The 13,841-nt window shown below is 52.9% G+C and overlaps 1 protein-coding gene across 1 annotated transcript in view; it reads left to right on the top strand.

Moving 5' to 3' along the window:
* Positions 1 to 13,658, top strand: part of ZNF282 (zinc finger protein 282) — a 28,669-nt gene extending 15,011 nt beyond the window's left edge. The window contains exons 5-8 of the mRNA XM_002751865.7: positions 2,758 to 2,877; positions 4,098 to 4,211; positions 5,424 to 5,537; positions 11,320 to 13,658. Of these exons, the coding sequence (XP_002751911.6) occupies positions 2,758 to 2,877; positions 4,098 to 4,211; positions 5,424 to 5,537; positions 11,320 to 12,149 (1,178 nt within the window). The 3' untranslated portion in view covers positions 12,150 to 13,658. The remainder of the gene's footprint in view (positions 1 to 2,757; positions 2,878 to 4,097; positions 4,212 to 5,423; positions 5,538 to 11,319) is intronic.
* Positions 13,659 to 13,841: the final 183 nt, after the last annotated feature.

The raw sequence follows: 13,841 nt of genomic DNA, 5'->3' as shown, positions 1-13,841 counted from the left end.
ATCTTAAGCCTGAGGAAATTGGGGCCCTGAGCACAGCACACTTGATGAGCTCTTTTTGTTTTTTAGACAGAGTCTTACTCTGTTGCCCAGGCTGGAGTGCAGTGGGGCGATCTCGGCTCACTGTAACCTCTGCTTCCTGGGTTCAATCAGTTCTCCTGCCTCAGCCTCCAGAGTAGCTGGGATTACAGGTGTGCGCCACCACATCCGGCTAATATTTGTATTTGTATTTTAAATTTTGTATTTTTAGTAGAGACGGGGTTTTATCATGTTGGTCAGGCAGGTCTTGAACTCCTGATCTTGTGATCTGCCCACTTCCCAGAGTGCTGGGATTACAGGCGTGAGCCACCGCACCCAGCCACACACGTGAGTTCTTGCTGGGGTGGAAGGCACTAGGGTTCTAGGCCTGCCTCTGCCTTGGAGATCTTTCCTCGGGCCCTGTCCTCCTGAGCATTGTTGGACTAGGTGAAATCTAGTGCTCAAACTGTGTTCTCTGCCTCATTGGAGGAACTTTTGCCTGTCTGGGCCCTCTGTACTCCCTTATTATTATTTTTGTTTGTTTGTTTTTTGTTTCTTTGAGATGGAGTCTTGCTCTGTCACCCAGACTGGAGTGCAGTGGTGGTATGGTCTTGGCTCACTGCAACTTCCACCTCCTGGGTTCACGTGATTCTCCTGCCTCAGCCTCCTGAGTAGCTGGGATTACAGGCATCCACCACCACACCTGGCTAATTTTTGTATTTTTAGTAGAGATGAGGTATCACCATGGTTGCCAGGCTGGTCTTGAACTCCTGACCTCAAGTGATCCACCTGCCTTGGCCTTCCAAAGTGCTGGGATTACAGGTATGAGCCACCGCACCTGACCGTGTCCTCCCTTGTTTTTTTTTGAGACAGAGTTTTGTTCTTTTTTTTTTTGAGACGGAGTTTTGCTTGTTACCCACGCTGGAGTGCAATGGCACAATCTTGGCTCACCGCAACCTCTGCCTTCTGGGTTCAAGCAATTCTCCTGCCTCAGCCTCCCGAGTAGCTGGGACTATAGGCACACACCACCATGCCCAGCTAATTTTTGTATTTTTAGTAGAGACGGGGTTTCACCTCGTTGACCAGGATGGTCTCGATCTCTTGACCTCGTGATCCACTCGCCTTGGCCTCCCAAGGTGCTGGGATTATAGGTGTGAGCCACCGCGCCCGGCCCAGAGTTTTGTTCTTGTTGCCCAGGCTATAGTGCAATGGCACAGTCTTGGCTTACTGCAACTTCTGCCTCCTGGATTCAAGCGATTCTCCTGTCTCAGCTTCCGTAGCAGTTGGGATTACAGGTGCCCGCCACCACACCCAGCTAATTTTTGTATTTTTAGTAGAGATGGGGTTTCACTATGTTAGCCAGGCTGGTCTCAAACTCCTGACCTCAGGTGATCTACCCACTTCGGCCTCCCAAAGTGCTAGGATTTTAGGTGTGAGTCACCGCGTCCAGCCATCATCCTCTCTTGTTTTTAAGTGGAGAACATTTTTGTGAAACTCATCTTAGAAAGCAGCTCTCAGAGGTAGATCTTATCTCAAAAAAGAAAAAAAAAAACTCCACACCCATAAGCAGTTCCTCCCTGCTCCCCTCCCGACCAGCCCCTGGCAACCACTAATCAACTGTCCGTGTGTATGGGCTTGCCTGTCCTGCACGTTTCCTCTCAATGGCTCCTTTTCTGTCTTCATCAAGCGCTGCAGGAGTTTCAGCTCAGCCGCGTTGTTGATAGCACCTAGTCTTATGTGGTAGCTTTTTACATTTGAAGCAGTGTAATCTCAACAGTTTCAGTTGGTTATCAAACCATCACTGAGCATGAGATAGAATAGGGATCACTGTGTCCTTTTTGTAGATGAGAAGAGTAGACCAGTACCCAGAGAGGTTAAATGACTCATCCACTGAGTTGGTGGTACAGTCGAAACCAGGATCCCAGTCTTCAGAATCTTTGTCCTATGTCTTTCCTGGTGCCAGAGCCTCCTCTTGCAGCAGGGAGTGCCATCAGAAGAGCGGCCCTGTTTGTTGCATGCTGGGCTTCTATGCAGAGGCTGCGTCATTCATTGTCTTTTATGCACCGTGAGTCTTCACTTCATGTTATTGATGGGGTCTTGGAAACTGTGGCTTTGAAATGACATAAAACAACCAATTTTTCTTTCTCGTCAATGTCATAACTAAACGCCACAGAAGGAAATGACGTTATTTGAGGATCTGCCATGTATCGTTTCATTTGAACTCACTGTTTCCAAGAACCTGTTGGCGACTGTGAGACTGACTCTGTAAGGAGGCTGTGCACTGTCTCCAGCAACAGAGCTTGGTTGTACCTTGTTGCCCCGCCTGGCTTCTTACAAATCATATGTATACACGTGTGTGTGTGCATCTGGCCTTAGCCTGGCCAGCTCTTTCTGATGAGGGTGACAAACAAGGACTAATTGCTCCCACAGAGAGGTCCAACTTGTGGCCCGGTCCTGATGAGCACCCAGCTCGTTGCACAGCTCTGGGTTATTCCTGAATCCTCTGCTTGGCCTCATCACCCCTCATTTTACTGCTTGCCTAGCCCTTTTTCCTGAATGTTGGCTGTCTCTCTGCTCCTGAGATCTTCTGCTCCTCAGGGTTCCCCCCTGACTCTAGCAGGAACCCGAGACCCCCATACTGTCCCCTGGCAAGGGCTGTCAGCCATGTTCTTGAACCCAGAATGTCCTGGTGACCAGCATGCAGAAAAAAAGACACAAAGCAATGTGATTCTCTGTCCCCAGGAGCAGAGCCCCTGGTTCCTGCACAGGATGCGTCCTCCCAGGTGAAGCGCGAGGAAGCCCTGTGTGTCCGGGGTCAGCGCAGCCTGGAGGAAAGAGCTATCCCCACGGAATCCATTACTGGTGAGTGAGCCAGGCAGCTGTCCACACCAGGGAGGGGCGGGGAGAGGGTTAGCATGGTCTGCCAGTCCCCAAAGTTAGCTGTCACATGTGCCAGGCCAGAGGGCTGAACTCAAAATGGAAGGGCTGTGCATCCAGGACTGGGCTGAGCCAGGATTTCTCCAGGGACAGAGACGTGGCAAACAGCATTGACAATTTGCTGGTGTATCTAGGGTCAGCATGTTCTGTTTCCTCTCTTCCTTATATTATCCATTTTTAACTATTCCGTCTTCCCCTTTAGAAACAATATCCTGGCAAAAGTACTAAGTAAAAGGCTTCATGGGTAGGAGAACAGGGAGGTTAGGAAGACCTGTTGTTCCTTGACCAGGAAGGCCTTTCTTTTCTTTTCTTTTTGAGTTGGACTCTTGCTCTGTTGCTCAGGCTGGAGTGCAGTGGCGTGATCTCGGCTCACTGCAACCTCCGCCTCCTGGGTTCAAGCAGTTCCCTGCCTCCCAAGTACCTGAGATTACAGGCACCTGCCACCATGCCCAGCTAATTTTTGTATTTTTAGTAGAGATGGGGTTTCACTGTCTTGGCCAAACTGGTCTTGAACTCCTGACCTTGTGATCCACCCACCTCAGCCTCCCAAAGTGCTGGGATTACAGGCGTGAGCTGTAATCATGGGCTACCACCGCGTACCTGTGGTCCTGTGAGGGAGCTCTGTTAGCTGGCATTGCAGCTAGACTCTGTTGTAGGTGAGAACTCTGTTAGAGCAGATGTGTGTATCAGCGTTCTGCAGAGAAACAGGACCCATGAGGGTGTGTGGTGTACGTGTGAAAGAGAGATTTATTTTATTTTAAGGAATTGGCTCGTGATTGTGGAGGCTGGCAAGTCCAAAATTTACAGGGCAGGCCAGCAGGTTAGAGACCCAGGGAAGTGCTGATAGACCCAGGGAAGCGCTGATAGACCCAGGGAAGCGCTGATAGACCCAGGGAAGCGCTGACGTGGCCGATTGAGCCTGCAGGCAGAATTCCTTCTTCCTTGGGGAAGAGCCACCTTTTTCCTTAGGCCTTCAGCTGTTTGGACGAGTCCTGCCCATTTCATAGAGGGCAATCTGCTTGACTCGAAGTCCACTGACTTACATGTTCAATCTCAACCTTCATAGAGACTGCTAAATAATGTTTGACCAAATATCTAGGTACTGCGTCTTCTAACGCCGTTGCCGCTCTTGTTCCCACGACTAGACTCCCCAGTTTGTGCCCAGGACCTCCTGTCTCGGATCAAGCAGGAGGAGCATCAGTGCGTGTGGGATCAGCAGGATTTGGCAGACAGAGAGATTCCCACAGATCCCAATTCAGGTGAGAACAAGGCCGGAACGAATATTGAGGGCAACCAGCATTTTTTCAAAAGGAATCATTAAATTAATAATTGTCATGTCTGTGCAACTGATACTAAAATTACTTCACTGGCTTTTTGTTTTTTGAGATGGAGTCTTGCTCTGTTCAGGCTGGAGTGCAGTGGTGCAATCTCAGCTCACTGCTCCACCTCCTAGGTTTAAGCGATTCTGCTACCTCAGCTTCCTGAGTTGCTGAGATTACAGGTGTGCGCCATCACATCCTGCTAATTTTTTGTATTTTTATTAGAGTTGGGGTTTCACCATGTTGGACAGGCTGGTCTCGAACTCCTGACCTCAAATGATCTGCCCGCCTCAGCCTCCCAAAGTGCTGGGATTACAGGCATGAGCCACCTCACCCAGCCATTCAACACTGATTTTTGAACAATAAAAACAACCAAAAAACATCTAAAAGCTGTGTGTATTTCTGTGTTGGAAAATTATTTACATGTTCTGGAATTTCTCTTGAGTGAATACTAGTTAGAAGTTTCCCAAGAAAGTTGGGAGGGTCCAGGCATTCAGGGAGGCATAAAAGAAAATGGAAGCTCCACCTGCCCATGGCCTGTGTGTGTCCTTGTGTTTGCAGAGCTGAGAAGTCCAGTGTCCTCGCCTGGTAGTTAGGATACAAGTCTCATCCTACCCACCCTACCAGGGAGAGAGGATGAGAAGTTGAATCTGGGATTCCCTGTACTTTGTCAACTTCACCATAGAGAAATCGAGGGGACCCAGAGCAGAGGAAAAGTGGGACCTTCCTGCTTCACTGCGGTTCTTATCCATGACCTCTGGTTGTGGCCTCTGCCCTTGCGGATTTCTGAGTCATACCTGTTAGCCATGGCCCTGTGGGCTGTTATCTGGGGTTTTCCTCTGGCCTGTCCCAGCCCCATGTCTTCCTCTGGGGTTAAGTGGCAGAGTCAGGAGATCTGGGTTTTAATCCTGGTCCTGGTACTGCACAGACCTTGGGCTGAGCCTGCTTTTGGCCAATTCGAGATGCAGCGAGCAGCAGAGTCTATTTAGGAAGGGACTTAACGAGGGTGAGGAGGATGGCCTGGAAGTGTAACACCAATCCCAAAACATGTCGTGCAAGCTGCTGCTGCTGCAGGGGAGGGTTTTCAGACCTTTGATGGGTGGCCCAGTGGGAATGACAAAATCTAAGACTGTCTTCTTTCCGTGACAACAGAGTCTCTCATCTCAGCACATGACATTTTGTCATGGATCAAGCAGGAGGAACAGCCGTACCCATGGGGACCACGCGACTCAATGGATGGGGAGCTCGGATTAGACTCTGGCCCTAGTGAGTATCGTGCCCACCTGGACCCCAGGGTTTTCCTCTGGAGTGGAACAGCTGAGGCCTGGACGAAGGCTGGTGCTCTTCTTAGCTCACTCCTCGCAGTGTGATGTTCTGTTAAAGTTCTGCACTGAAGTGTCCCGGTTCTTTTTGCAGTGTGATATTGTGTTAGTTCCCAAGGGCTGTCATAACAAAGTGCCACAGGCTGGGCAGCTTAAACATAGAAACGTATTCTCTCACAGTTGCACAGGTCAGAAGTCCAAAATCAAGGGGTGGGCTGGGCCCTGCTCCCGCCGACGTCTGTAGGGGAGTCCTTCCTCATCCCTCTCAGTTTCTGGTGGGTGCTGGCAACTTCTGGCGCTCCTTGGCTTGTAGATGTGTTTCTCCAAGCCCCCGTTGTCATATGGCATTGCCTTGTGTCTGTCCTCACATGACATGCCATCTTTTTTTTTTAGACAGAGTCTTGCTCTGTCGCCCAGACTGGAGTGCACTGGTCTGATCTTGGCTCACTGCAACCTCCGCCTCCCAGGGTCAAGCAATTCTTCCACCTTAGCCTCCCGAGTAGATTACAGGCGTGTGCCACCATGCCCAGCTAATTTTTGAATTTTTAGTAGAGATGGGTTTTCACCATGTTGGCCAGGCTGGTCTTGAACTCCTGACCTCAGGTGATCCCCCCACCTCAGCTTCCCAAAGTGCTGGGATCACGCGCCCAGTCCTGACATCTTGAAAGCACTTAAAATCCATGTAGGAGAAGAGGACATGGGTTGTTTCTGGTTCTGAACAGCCATTTCAAACTCAGGCGAGCAGATCACACTCTGTAAGACAAACTGAGTTCTGGAAGAGCCAGTGTGGGCCTGGAGGAATTGGCAAGAACGAGATAGGAACAACGGATGCCTCTATTTCAGATAGAATTGAAACTAGGAAAGGTTGGAACCACTGTTTTAAGCCAATGCAGTAAATAATTTGGGAATTTCAAGAGGATGCTTTCACGTCATATTCTGTGAGAGGTGGCGATCCTCTTTGTAGCTGCTGGCTTGGTGGGATGAGAGGGGGAAGCCAGGAGGCTGGCGGTGAGCACCAGGAAAAAGCCGGGTCCACCTCTTCCTCCACAGCTGGTAGGCTACCATTGCTAGCTCTGGCCCTGACGGCATAGGAACTAGAGCCTCTGACCTGGGGCCAGGAAATTCTGGCCAAACCTTTTTTGTCCCTCCGTGCTATCTTTTGATTCTTCTAAGTTGGCTAGGAGTGTGTGGGCCTGGAGGAGCCTTTTCTTGGGGACCTATGCTGTGTGGAAAGCAGTCTAGGAAGGCCCAGGGAAAACTTGCAAGGATGTGCCAAGGACCCAACCATTTTCCTTCTTAAGTTTGGATATGATGGCTCTTAGAACGATTTGCTTCATCGTCGTTGTTGTTTGTTTAAGACAGGGCCTCACTCTGCTGCTCAGGCTGGAGTGCAGTAGTGTGATCATGGCTCACTGCAGCCTCGGTCTCCTGGGCTCAAGCGATCCTCCTGCCTCAGTCTCCCAAATAGCTGGGACTACAGGCATGTACCACTGTGCCTCACTAATTGTTTAGATGTTTTATAGAGACTAGATGTTTTATAGAGACAGGGTCTTGTTATATTACCCATGCTGGTCTGAACTCCTGGCCTCAAGCAATCCTTCCACCTTGGCCTCCCAAAGCTCTGGGATTACAGGCAGGAGCCACCAGGCCCAGCCCATGTTATTTTATCTTTGAGAGGCCTTTCAACTGTAGCATTTAGGAGGAAATGCACAGAATTTGGGAGATAGGAGTATCTAGAAATGGTTCTCTTGCCTGCCCAGTCACAACAGCCTCTTGCCAGAACCTCTGTTCTTTCTCCCAAAGTGAGCCTGCTTCCTACTTATCAGTGTTGAAATTTCACACTGGCATCTCGTCTGCGGTTTTAAAACTAACCCTAGCATTGTGGTTGCCAGGGACAGCTGGATGATAGACATGATATTACATGCAAGAATCTTCTGGAAAGGGAATGGAAGGGAGAAGAGTTGGGTACAGAACTCAGTGCAGACCCAGCCGACTTCCTTCTCCACCCTGGGATGTGTAACAGGGAAAGAACTGGTATCTGTTTGACTCAAAGGCAGACCTCAACCCAATTGGATATTACATTCATGTGAAAGGGACTCCTGCATTTATTTAATGAGTGTGTACTGAGCCTCTGCTCTCAGCCAGTTAGTGTAAGACAAGAAGATTCAGTTTTCCCAAAGTTAATGTGCATCAGTGCCTCCACTGAAGCAGGAAGTGTGGCCAGGCTCCAGAGTCCAGTGGCTAACAGGTGCTTCTGGAGTGAGAGGTGGTCAGGACTCTGAAGGTGGCCACCCTTCCCAGGTGCCAAGCCCCACAGAATATGACGTGAAAGCACCCTCTTGAAATTCCCAAATTGTTTACTGCATTGGGTTAAAACAGTGGTTCCAACCTTGCATAGTTTCTATACTTTTAGCAAGTATTTACTTAGTGCCTGTCATGTGCTATACAGTATTGTAAGCACTTAGAATCAGCAGTGAAGGGCCAGGCGTGGTGGCTCAGGCCTGTAATCCCAGCACTTTGGGAGGCTGAGGCAGGTGGATCACTTGAGGTAGGAGTTTGAGACCAGCCTGGTCAACATAGTGAAACTCCATTTCTACTAAAAATACAAAAACTAGCCAGGCGTGGTGGTGGGTGCCTGTAATTCCAGCTACTTGGGAGGCTGAGGCAGGAGAATTGCTTAAACCTGGGAGGTGGAGGTTGCAGTGAGCTGAGATTGTGCCACCACACTTTAGCCTTGGTGACAGAGTAAGACTCAGTCTCAAAAAACAAAAGTTTTTCAGTGGAATGGCAAGGGTGCATGCCTGATTGGAAAAATCTAAAAAGAATGGGAAGTGAAGAAGTGGTGAGGGCAGGTGTAACGACTGTTGATGAGTCTTGCTATGAAAGGGAATCGACATGAGATGAGAGGAGCTGGGACAGGGGCCACACGGGTCTAGGGAGGGGATTCTTTTAAGATGGGAGGTAACTAGACCATCGTCTCTGGTCAGATGCTCTCAACTACTTGAGAATCCTGATTCGAACTGCCTTAAAGAATAAAGGCAGTTTATTTTCTTATGTAACTAGAAGTCCTAAGGTAGGTAAGGTTCAGGCTGATTCAAGGACTCAGCATGTTTGCAAGGACCCAGGTTCTTTCCAGCTCCTCGCCTGGCCATCGTTGGTGTGGCTTCATCCCCAGGCTGGTAGCACAGCAGCTGCAGCTGTTCCAAGCGTCACATGCAGACATGAGTGCACAGGAGAGGCCCCTCTAAGGAGTGAGGAAATCTTTCCAGAAGTCTCCCGGCAAACTGCTCATACCCCACTGAGCATAACTAGGTTACCTGCTTGCATATGAATCACTTACCAGCAGGGACTGGAAGGGAAAAGCCCTCGTGGCCATGCCTGGGGTGGGGTGGGGCGGGGTAGTGGAGGAAGGATGAGGTAATCGTTCTAGAGTGGAAAAGTAAAACCCACTAAAAACATGGCCATGGCCAGTTGCCAGGCTGTGTGGAGGCCCCTCGAGGGTTTTTTTTTTTTTTTTTGAGACAAGCTCTCACTCTGTCACCTAGGCCACAGTACAGTGGTGCAATCACTGCTCACTGCAATAAATGATCCTCCTGCATCAGTCTTCTGAGTAGTTGGGACCACAGGTGTGTGTCACAATGCCTGGCTAATTTTTAAATGTTTTTTGTAGAGACGGGGTCTCCCTAGGTTGCCTAGGCTGGTCTCAAACTCCTGGGCTCAAGCAAACCTCCTGCCGTGGCCTCCCTGCATGCCAGGATTACGGGCATGAGCCACTGTGCCTGGCCAGCTTGGGTGGTTTTTCAGCCACCTGGGTGCTGAACAGGACTGGAGTTCCCCAGGCAAGCACAGCAGAGGAGCAAAGGCAATCACAGTGCTCTAGCAAGTGCCTGTGGGACCGGGCCTGGGGAGCCAGGTTGGGTCAGGGAGACAGAAGAATGTTGGAGGTTGAAAATGTGGATTGAGGCTCATATTGGGCTGGAAGAACGATCAGAGTAGGACGGTCTTTTGTTGGTTTCCTGGGAAACAGCTCCTGGGAGTTTATGTGCATGTGGTTTCTTTGCAAGTCCTCTGGGAATACACCTGGGAAGGAGTGAGAGTAGCAGGACTGGGTAGAGGGAGAAGCAAAGACCCTCATGCCGTCCCCACAGAGGCCACAGCAATCTCCTGGGATGCTCTGGAGCTCAGATACCCCTTCCCAGGCATCCTGCACTCAGGTGAAGAGAGTTCTTTTGGCCTCTGCACCTGGCCAGTATCCTGCAGAGACGGTTCTCTGCCAGGTCGATTTTGCTTGAGACAAAGAGGGAGGGCCGGGCCCAGTCTATTTAAGAGTACCACATAAGGACAGGTCTTGGTCAAACAGCAATGAATATAGGAGGATTGGGTGGAAGTGTGGGAGATGTGACCTAAGAAGTGGGCTCTGGGGAGCAGCTGGGCCCTGGGCAGAGGGGTGTGAGCACAGAGAAGAGAAAAGGATGCCGAGAAGAAGTGGGAGGGTCACAAACTCCCCTTTCTCAGAGCTCTTCCACTGGCTTTCCCTAAACTGGGGAGCAGGGCTTCTCTAAGGAGAAAAGAATTCCAAATGAAGACCAGGGAGGTGATGGACGGTGAGGCCTAAGAACCACTGGGGGCTGGCCGCTGAGCCGGGGTGGGGAGGAAGGACTGGGTCTGACGTCAGTGTTCTGATGCTCAGAGCCTGGGCTTTGTCTGTTGCCACCCAAGATGGTGGAGAGCTCCGGGCAATCATGGCCTGGAGGCCTTAGAATGCAAGGAAATGGGGCAAGAACCATTTCCTTGGGGTGCTAGGCTGGGCGGCCACTGCCTCGGGTGAAAGGAGAGCCTGTCGTGGTGCTGCCAAGGTCCAGGTGGGTTGGGTGCAAGGGTGGGACTCACATGTCCCAGCTGCCCACACCACCCTGCCCAATCAGATGCCCACATGCTTAGTGGAAACATGGCTGCCAATCCGTTTGATGCTTATGTTTCCGGCTCCCTGCGTTCCATTCCTGTGGGCCTCTAGATGCTTTTCACCTTGGATAAAATTCTTCCTTCCCATTGAGAGACTTTCCTGAGATAAAAGTTAGCATTGTCAATGTGTGTGGTGGCTCACATCTGTAACCCCAGCACTTTGGGAGGTCAAGGTGGGAGGGTTGCTTGATCCCAGGAGTTGGAGACCAGCCTGGGCCATAGTGAGACCCTGTCTCAACAAAAAAAAATTTTTTTTAATTAGCTAGGCCTGGTGGCGCATGCTTGTGGTCCCAGCTACTTTGGAGTCTACGGGAGGATCACTTGAGCGTAGGACATCAAGGCTACAGTGAGCCATAATCTTTCCAGTGCACTACAGCCTGGAGGACAGAGTGAGACCCTGTCTGGAAAAACACACACAGAGAAAACATTGTCCGTCGGACTGCAATGAAGTCTTGTTGTTTCTGGGCAATTCTACCTTCCAAAATGACTTCTGGACAGCAGGTCCCCTACCCCTTAGTCCTCAGCGTTCCGAAGGGACTTCCTGTCCTTGCCTTGTGCCACCTGCTTGACCGTTTCTGGGCTCCACAGCAGGGCGGCTTCAGGCAGGTGGAAGGGCCATGTAGATTGTGGCCCAGCACCTTGTGCAGTCCCTCGTAGTTAGTGGAACTGAGGCTCAGAGCGCATGCTCCCTGACCCTTCTGGGAGCAGCGTGGGGTCCCGGCTGAGAGCCCCTTTCCACATGTCACTTCTTCCTGTTTCCCCAGGTGACAGCCTGCTGATGGTGAAGAACCCACCCTCGGCCCCGCCGCAGCCTCAGCCCCAGCCCCAGCCCCAGCCGCCGCAGCCGCAGTCGCAGCCCCAGCCACAGAGCCTGGCCCCAGTAGCGGTGGCCGAGAACCCTGGCGGGCCCCCGACCCGTGGGCTGCTGGACGACGGCTTCCCAGCGCTGCCCGGGGAGCGTGGCTCGGGCGAGGCGCCGCCGGGTGGGGACTGCAGCACCGGGGGTGGCGGGGGCGATGGGGGCGGCGGGGGCAGCGGCGCGGGGACCGGGGCGGGTGGCGGCTGCGGCAGCTGTTGCCCGGGAGGGCTGCGGCGGAGCCTCCTCCTGCATGGCGCCCGCAGCAAGCCCTACTCGTGCCCAGAGTGCGGCAAGAGCTTCGGCGTGCGCAAGAGCCTCATCATCCACCACCGCAGCCACACCAAGGAGCGGCCCTACGAGTGCGCTGAGTGCGAGAAGAGCTTCAACTGCCACTCGGGCCTCATCCGCCACCAGATGACGCACCGCGGCGAGCGGCCCTACAAGTGCTCGGAGTGCGAGAAGACCTACAGCCGCAAGGAGCACCTGCAGAACCACCAGCGGCTGCACACGGGCGAGCGGCCCTTCCAGTGCGCGCTGTGCGGCAAGAGCTTCATCCGCAAGCAGAACCTGCTCAAGCACCAGCGTATCCACACTGGTGAGCGGCCCTACACGTGCGGCGAGTGCGGCAAGAGCTTCCGCTACAAGGAATCGCTCAAGGACCACCTGCGCGTGCACAGCGGCGGCCCGGGCCCCGGCGCCCCACGGCCGCCCCCGCCACCGCCCGAGCGAGACTAGGGCTGGGCTGGGCTGGGGGAGGGCAGGGCTGGACCGAGAGGGCCGGGGGGGCAGCCCAAGCACCGACCACCCTGCCCGGTGTCCTCGGCCACCAACTGGAAATTGGCAACAGGCATTGCACTCCGATTGGGAGCCTCCTGGGTGGGGCCGGGGTCCCTCAGATCTGTCTGGTCTAAATGGACGCCCAGCTTGTCTCTAGGGTGGACCCACCAGCCAGGGAAGGCCCTGGGGGACCGCGAGGAGCTGAGCGTGTTCGGGCACCGCCCTCACACCCTCTCGGGTACCCTGGGGCCACCGGGCCACAGATGGTCATCAGGGGAAGCCACCAAGGAGTCCCGAAGCCCTTCCAAGATCAGGAAATCAGGTCCCAAGGTTAGGAGATGGCCTGAAAAGAAGCGAAGGCCGAGGGATGTGCTGAGGGCGACACCTTCGTGACAACACTGCCTCGCGTTTCAATAGCGCTTTATACTTTTTTAGAAGTGTTTTCTATCCGTTATCCAGTTCACCCTTGGCCTATCCCTCTGAGATAGGTGGGGTAGGATTTTCTTGGTGACTGAGGAAAGTGAGACACAGGGGAGATGGTTGACCCAATCACACGGGCAGAGGCGTGCGCGGCCCCACCACGCTTACCGCCTACCTCCGCTGCCCGGGAAGCCACCGGCCTGGCCCTCCTGGTCTCCCTTTCCTCTCTCACCCACCAACAAAATCAGAAGCGACAGGAGGCCAGCTCCTGGGGTTCCTGGGAGCGGGGAACAGATTGGCTACGAAACACCCCGGGTTGTGCTTCCAGAGGGCTCGTCCTCCGTGGGAGCTCCTGGTGCCCCCTCACCCCCAGCCTGTCTCTCCTGCCTCCAGCCCCTCAATCTGGTGCAGTAGCATCTTGACACTGCACAACAGTGGCCTGATCCCCCACAGGCAGCTGGGTCCCCGGGTCAGACCTCACCGTGATGATTTGTTCCAGTTTTCCCAGGGCAAAGGGGCGAGGGAGAGGCTTTTGTTGAGAGAGCAGTCGACACGTGTCTCCTCCCTGGAGCTCCGGGCAAGTGGGTGCTAGAGTCTGAGCCTCAGGCTCTCCTGCCCTGGGCCTCCCAATTGGTGCTATCTGTTACTGCCCTTGCTCACGGACATGGACACAGACCCTGCTAAGCTCCACACCCTGCAGGCGCCTCGGGAAGCGCCCAAAGGACTCCCCTTCAGGTTGGTGCACCTGCTCCATGGCTCCGGGCGCTGCGACCCAAGGGGCCACAGTCTCCATTTCAGCGTCTTGCATGGCCAGGCACCGGGTGGGGTGGCATGCCCCAGGACCCTTGTTTGTGTCAAAAATGACTTTCCCTGCCCCTGCCCTGGGTCCCGCATCCCTCCCAGCTGGGAGTGCAGTGGGCAGCCGGCACCCGGCACCACTTTGGTGAGCACCCTGCTTCCGCCCTCACCCTCATCTACGCTGCTCCGCTTTCCTCAGACCCCTTTTTGCCGAGCAAAGGGAATTCTTGAAATTAAATAAAAGGTATCCAGATTGCAGACTGCATGTTCACAGAGCTGGAGGATTCTCCAGCTCAGCCTACAGTAAAGCCTCAATGAACTGGAATCCAATTCACTGGGGTATATATATTTTTTTCTTCATTCTGCTTTTTGAAGGAGACAAATCTTAAGAAAGCAAATTGAGATGGGAAATTAGGGTCCAGTAGAGTTTTG

Source organism: Callithrix jacchus, chromosome 11, assembly GCF_049354715.1.
Source record: "Callithrix jacchus isolate 240 chromosome 11, calJac240_pri, whole genome shotgun sequence".
NCBI classification, from domain to species: Eukaryota; Metazoa; Chordata; class Mammalia; order Primates; family Cebidae; genus Callithrix; species Callithrix jacchus.
Note: the sequence above shows the minus strand (reverse complement) of the source record. Positions and strands in the feature narration are given on the sequence as shown.